Source organism: Bradysia coprophila, chromosome IV (assembly GCF_014529535.1).
Source record: "Bradysia coprophila strain Holo2 chromosome IV, BU_Bcop_v1, whole genome shotgun sequence".
Classification (NCBI taxonomy): Eukaryota; Metazoa; Arthropoda; class Insecta; order Diptera; family Sciaridae; genus Bradysia; species Bradysia coprophila.
In genome coordinates, this window is record NC_050738.1 from 5,315,447 (window position 1) to 5,323,048 (window position 7,602).

The window sequence follows — 7,602 nt, forward strand, 5'->3', positions numbered from 1 at the left end:
TAATTCTGTTTTGTGTTAAAGTCTTTTCTTGGACTTAGCGGCGATGAAAGCATATCTATTCTCTGTTTCACATTGACCAATTACTTTCAACATAATTTGATTAAAAATTTCTCTTTGATTCCTTTTTTTATTGGGGATAAAGAACTTTTCAATTTAGGATCTAGAAAATTAGAAAATTAAAAGATTAAAAAGTTATGCTAAGATGAAACCGCACACGGAATGTGCACACGTTGAAAACAAATTAAATTTTTCTCATACACACCTAAAATAAATATTTCCACACTACAGCAGAGTACACCTCGTGTCATAATTGCATATCTAGGGCATAATGAAGCATTATTTACACAAGGAAACGTGAAACGATCTGACAATAGCATGGGTTGAAACAACTTATCAGTCAATCTAACTGTTTTCATTGAGCTGCTAAAAGAATTCCGAAATTTATGCCCAATGAATGATAAGAATATTAACAATCTTACTGCTCTTCTCTTTTTCCTTTTCTTAATATCCTTTATTTTGGCAATATACTTTCAAAAATATTCATGGTATCACCTGCAACACATAATATCCATTCATTCTAAAACACATATTTGTGATGCAACCATTGTATGACACGGAAATATTCTACTATATTGATTAATCAAAATGAAAATCGTTTTTATTTAACAAATAAAAATGTTGCTCTCTGTGACCCATTAAACTGCATTCTCGTTTTGTTTGTTTTATTTATCTTAATTCGAAAAGAACATTCTGTTCCATCGTTTATCATCACTGAATCAACAATAATAATTGATGCAATATGGAACGATAGACATTGTTGCAGTGTTGTAATGACACCAAATGACCCAAAACAAAGTGGAATGATAAAATGAATCAGGTGTCGCATCTGAAACCATTAGGCGAAAAAAAAACATTTTTCCTAAACAAAAATCGGAATGAAAAATTTGTTTGAGTGATGTTCATCTGTGCATTTAAATAAACCGTTGATGCACCAATATATCGGATAGAAGGAAAATATTTGTCAGCCAAATTTTGTGTATAGGGTATGAGCCAAAAGAATGCGCCAGCCAAAACAGTCATCATTTCGACGTTTCTGTAACATATTAACAGATATTCGGAATAAATAATTCGAAATAAAATTTTATTTTGTTGTTTCTATGAGGAGGAGAGTGTTAAGTTAAGAGTTTTGACATCCATTTTAACACTTCGGATTTATAGCCCATCATATTATTTAAGCTACAATAACTCTGGAATAGCAGAAAATTTGTATATACAATGGCGGTGACCCAAATTTATGGCAATTCAATTTTTTGGACAAAAATATGTAAACAATAAAACGAGCGAGAGAAAAACATAAACAAATAAATGCAGTTTTTAAAACCCATATTGCTCAATCCGCTTCGTCCGACACGCATTTTCATTTTTTTAAACAATTATTTTTTTTCGTTAAAAATTTTATTGACAAAATAATAAACGAAAATTTTTGGTTAAGTGTTGTGCAATAAAGTCGGTTAATTTATATATCGAAGGAGTCGGAATTCAGTTAAAATGCGTGCTATAAAAATGCATTTTAATCTCGATTTTAATTAAATTTTCGTGTTCGGAAAATTCAATAAAAGAACAACAATGTTTGCGAAAGAACAGAACGATTCAACAGTGGATTTGAATTCGAATTCGTGAAAAATAGTCTCGAGCATAGCATACAACATTTGAAACGAAGAGAGTCCTGAAACTATAAATTCGTCAAACCAATCCGGGATAATGCAATCACGGGGTAAGATTTCAAATTCCTCTGAATTCGGGTCGTTATGAAATTCCTGTATACGGGCAAAGTGATCCAGTATACAGTACAAATTGGAACAAAAGTTATACGATTACAAACTAGCTTTAATTCCACATTTCGTAGAACAAATTTTTGTTAAAAAGACTTATCAACCAACTTTTACTAACAAATTTGTTTTAGATGTTGTGTTGCTGGCACTATGTAGATATTACGTTTCTACAAGACAACTTTTACAAGAAATTTACTAACAATGGCTTTCGTTTTGAGCTATTTTTCCGGAGAGATTAGAATATTGAGCTGTTTGTCCAAGAGTCAAAATAGAGGAGTCGCATTTCTTCTTAAAAATTAAAAATAAAAATGTTTGGGTCAGGAACGCGTTGGTTAGTTAAATCGGTAAAAAAGATATGCACCATATATCCGAGTTGCACTCTAAGAGTAATTATACCTCGAGAGGAAACGAAATGTGGTCCCGACATCAGTTTGTATAAGATGCACATTTCGCTTTTGATAGTACAATTCCCCCTCTAAATTAAGAGGGCAAACACATACCAATAAACATTTCGTATTTAATGTTGGGACCCTCTATTTTACGTAATTTTACATGCTACATGCGTCGAAAACCGTACTTTTCATGTTTTAAGCACTTCTTTCGACGCCCTCAGCATGTAAAATCCATTACATAACTCGGGATAAAAATGAAAAGTCTCGTTTTGGTGTGTTTGTTGACATCGGCTTCGCCTCGGATCAACAAAATTCACACGAAAACTCTACTTTTCATCTTTTTATCCCTAGTCATGTAAAATACTATTGTTCAAAATTTCCTCTCTAGGTATGATTACTCTTAGGTTGCACTAACCAATTTCATTTTACATTTCATTTATTTTCGAAAAAATTAAGTTTTACACATTTGTATGTACCGTGAAGCAGTTTTTTTTAACAATTCGCAAGGATAAAATTTGCAACAACTCTAAGAAAAAGTATGAGTCCGCTATTTTGACCATATAAACAACTTTTTCGCAACGAGTGACGAAAAGTGGAACTGTCCGTTGCCTTTATTGCGAAAAACTCGATGATAAATGCTTTTTTAGGCACACGATGTGTATTGTCACATTCTACGGCCTATGGCCTCGGGTGACAATCTTCACATCTAGTGCCTAAAAAAGCACTAGTCACTCGGTTGTACAAATAGGTATCTCAGCTCAATATCCTACTCTTCCCGGGAAATGAATATACCTGACGTACATATCACTGATATGATATGAGTTTATTAAACGATTTCGAAAAATGTTGGTTCTGACACGAATTGTTCAGAAAATTAAGACTTTTTGTAGAAATGTCACCTCTGCATGAGGTGAAGTCGTGGATGAAGTTCACATTTCAGAATCATTTGTTATCGACTGAAGCGAAAGAAGTAGACGATGACCTACGGGTAATGTGGCCTCATATAGAAACATTATTGTTAAAACAAATGAAGTACAGGATTCTTCATCAAAAACAAGGTAATACTTTCACCGAAAGAAGTAACAGAGTCAATTATAGAGGAATTATGGCGGAGTCAATATTATTCCACGAAACGCTTTCCGTTTCTGTAAGGTTTAAGATGTGCATTTGCGTTCTGAACGATTAAAAATCCTCGAAAACGTAGGAACGATAAATAAAAGGACGTCAATTCAGCACAATTTGAGTACTTGAACAATGTGCATTCAATTAAAACACTTGTAATGCTTTAACGCATCTCACAAGTGTTTGCAGCATTTTCACACTTCATCAACCACTTAAAAAATTTCTAACGATCACAATCGTTCGACGAACAATTCGTTTTGTAGGTAAATTTGAATTTTTGGAACTGGAGCGATTTATTGTTCAGGTTTCTAATAATTTCTGTGTTCAGACCAATTTACTCGGAAAAACATTTTGCTTCAGCTGTCGTGTGTTATACAATTATCGGTTAAAAAAGAAAAGTGTAAGAGAAAAGAAAGGAAAAGTACACGGGCAAGCGAACTGTTTGTAGTAAAAATGTAAGAAATTCATTCATGTTTATTTGGTCTGGTGTCATAAATATTAATGAAATTCAAATATAAATAAATTCTGGCAGCTTTTCCACATTATTAATTCTGAATTTCTTGGTACAATATGTCATTAATGCGAATTTTGATGTGAGAGTGGAAACGATTAAAAATTGGCTGGAAAATTGATTTAATAATTAGAATTCGTTCCATTTGGATCTAGTCATTTTTGCATGAATTTAGCGATATTTTTGCTGATTCAGATCAGATCTTCATTTAAGTGAATATTTCTACTGGATTTTACTGTAGTATGGTGCAAGGCCTAATAATTCCGGCTTATTCTATTGAAAATCTACAGAAATTCTAAAATTATTTCTAGAATTTTTTGAACATTTTTCTATAAAATAGGCCCTGCCTGGTATAGTGAATCAAATTGAAAATGCATCTAAGTTCTTTGGTCTCATTTCTGAATATTTTTTGAAGGACAGTAGTTAAAATTACAACGCTTAAACAAAACTAAAATTTCCAAGAATCTGTTACTTCTTTTGCTCAAAGTATCTCCGAGTGTTTGAAACATAATCTTGTACTTCATTTGTTTTAACATTTATGTTTCCATTTTCTATATGAAATTGCAAGACAATTGAATCACTACGGTTCGATGTTCTGTTTCTGTTAATGCGGACCGCAGATGGTCATTGTTTCAAACTCAAAATCAAAGTATTGAAATCGTAGAATACTTCGACTTGTCCTTGTTCCCTCTGTGTCTAAACTCCGAACGAGATTACGTGTTGAATATAGAACAAAGAAACAGATTCGGTTACTATTAATGACATTATTGCCGTTGGTAAGAGGTTATCGGCTTCAACTGAAAATCAAATTAGCAAAACTTTATTGCAAACGGACATTGCATTTAATGCAAACGGAACACTTTGTATGCAGGGTTAAAGAAATCATATAAAATGCTAACCATTCTCATGTGACCACAAATCACGTCACGATGGAGCTATTTTCAATTCGGCGAACTTGTCTGAGACATTTCAGTTCAACGGAATTTTTTTCTCTCTCTGACCGTAATCTTCGAAATATATCCAAACATTTATGTTACAGCAAAGCCCACCGATATCAAAAATTTCTGCTCAGGTATTTAGATCAATGAAACGTCCCCAAACACATGAACTTGTACACATTAGCGAGACTACGAAATAGTGACAGTGAAATAAATGTGTTAACGTAAACGGCGCCCATTAAACATTTTCCACTAACGAAAAAAGAATCTTTAGCAGAAATAAAATTTTATTAATTTTTTATAGGCGAAAATATTGTTGATCTCCAATTTCTCGTATACATCCATACACTATATGGTTCGTTTATACATATCATAATGCCATACAGCGATATCTTGTTTTATTGTCGCAAGTCGCAAGCTTATAATTATTTATTAAGCGAATAAATTTATAATAAAATGTACAGCACACTCGTCTGGTTATTAATAATGAATTCATTTAAATTAAAAGAAAAATAAAAAATCTTGGCATAAGTTTCGCCTTCATAATTACTGTGCCGAAAGATAAGAATACATTTTACAATAATTATTATTATGTGTAGATCACCAGCCGGTTGAGTGACAATTTAATTATTTTATAGAAATGTAGGTAGAAGGTGTTCGCAGTTCTGTATTACGCTTACACATTTTATTGAACAATCACAACAACGGCATGTACACAATTTGTACGGTAGGCAGTATATGACTTATAAAAAAAGGGTTCTGGAATTTCAAATGTAAACATTCAGGACACAATATTTCAAACAAATGCAGTAATAATTCAGCATTCTTGTTCATGTGTGGATTTGGATGATGATTTTATTTATACTGACAACAAATAAATAAATAAATAAACAAAGTTTCGCGTTGCGACTGGTTGACTTATTTATACTGCCTATTCTTATCTGGGTTGGTATGCAAAGAATGCAATTCGACGGAATTATTACAATTATCTGAATAAATCTTGTTGACACGGTATGTATAGAATAAGTACATATTGAAATTGAAATGGGGAATCCCTGGTTGATTTATTCAATAATTTCCATCGAAATCATTTCCCATATTGTGAAAGTCTTAGATTAGGAGCTGGTACCCAATGATATCAATCAAATTTAGGCAACAATGAAACCTATGGAATGTACACCAATAATGGCACAGTTCGTTGGATGGGTCTGAGCACTAACCAAGCATCGGTTGGTCCCAATGACGTCTGTTGTTCCGCTTCAAGCGCTTCACAAAAAAATTTAAAAAATAATGGGAATGGGACAGTTATTGGTGAAGCAGGTATCCAGAGTACCGAGAGTTGAAATAGACCAATCCATAGGGTCTCCTAGACATGTATGAATAATTTTCCAATAACTGTCCCATTTCCTTTTAGATTTTTGTGTGAAGTGGCTGAAGTGAAACCCAAGGCGAAACCACAGATGTCATTGGAACCAACAGATGCGTGTTTCGTACTCGGGAGCCGAGTACCCACATCCGGAATGACTGTTTGTTGATTGAATAAATTGAAGGAGATTTCTGTCCCGTTTGTATCTCATGATATGATAATAGGGAACGTCTTATTGTCGAACTTATCCTTGCTCTTTTCGTTTCCGTTTTTGTTTGGATTTTCTGTTTAGAAAATCTGACGTTTCCTAATTTTATTAATAGTCATTAATTCTATATATAGTGAGAATCTGATGCTTTGGGATTCCGATCACAAATTTCTAAGGCTAAAGCCACTTCGGATATGGAAAAGTTGAGAAAAGAGATGACTTTGGCACTGTGTCGTTTGACTTAATAGTTTCTTTAGTTCCTTCAGACCGACGCTTTTGATTGAAGTGTTTTCTAATGTTAGACATGTCCCAACTCTTTTTGTAATTTACCACATACGGTTTCTTACAAAGAGGACACATAAACTGACACGAATATAGATGGCCATCAACAGAAGAACGGTCGAAACCAATTATATTTTGTTCGCCGATGTCATTATCTTCTACTTTCACGCCTGTCTCCCGTGCACATCTCTTCACTTTGCTTATTAAGACCACTTTTAACGAATGGATTGTTGTCGTACCTACACATTTGCTTCCCCCTGATATTTTTTCACCAAAGGAAATCTTCTTTTTTTCTAGAGCCGAAGACGATTTCACCGGATTCAATCCACGAGAGGAAACTTTCTTTTTCTTTGGAGCCGAAGACGATTTCACCAGGCTCGATTCATGTGAGGAAGTCCTCTTTTTCTTTGGAGCCGAAGACGATTTCGACGACAACTTATCCATCTCCTCTTTCAAGTCTTCGCAAATTCCAGGAATGGACAGAATAATATCTCTATGAGCCGGCTTGAACTTGAAGGAATCTTGTTTGACTTTGTATTTGTCGCAGTATCTTTGCGTAGCTCTTGGATTATTACTCAAATCCTGTTCCATTGGACGTATTGATCCACTGACAATGTTGAATAACGATTGGAATGAATCGTAAGCACATTCTGTTAACAAGTCCTTCAGATATAGCGAGAATATTTCGCCATACGTAGATTCCAATTTTGCCCAAACTGAAGATATCGGCACAGATTCGTACAACGACTATATGGAGTGAATTACACATAATTGCGGGATTTAGTAACACTTTAAAATGAACTAAGTTCTTACCATTGTTTTTTCCAGAGAAAATTTGAGCAAAGTTTTGACGAACTTGTCACTCTTGAACGTAAATTTTGAATACTTGTGATCGATTTAATATTCGTATCAGAATGAAGTCACTTCCACAAAAGATAAAACTTATCTGAG

At 33.8% G+C, this 7,602-nt stretch overlaps 1 protein-coding gene across 2 annotated transcripts; it reads right to left on the reverse strand.

Annotated features, from left to right (window-relative positions):
- Positions 1–5,269: 5,269 nt before the first annotated feature.
- On the reverse strand, positions 5,270–7,602 carry LOC119066703. Of its 2 annotated transcripts, XM_037169302.1 has the most exons (3): positions 7,465–7,602; positions 6,590–7,398; positions 5,270–5,309 (listed from the first exon to the last, which is right to left on the reverse strand). In XM_037169302.1, exons 1-3 carry the CDS (start codon positions 7,465–7,467, stop codon positions 5,297–5,299), a joined length of 825 nt encoding a protein of 274 aa, XP_037025197.1. In that variant the 5' UTR covers positions 7,468–7,602; the 3' UTR covers positions 5,270–5,296. The 2 variants fall into 2 exon arrangements, with proteins under 2 accessions (XP_037025197.1, XP_037025196.1); XM_037169301.1 differs by lacking the exon at positions 5,270–5,309 and having other exon boundaries at positions 6,505–7,398.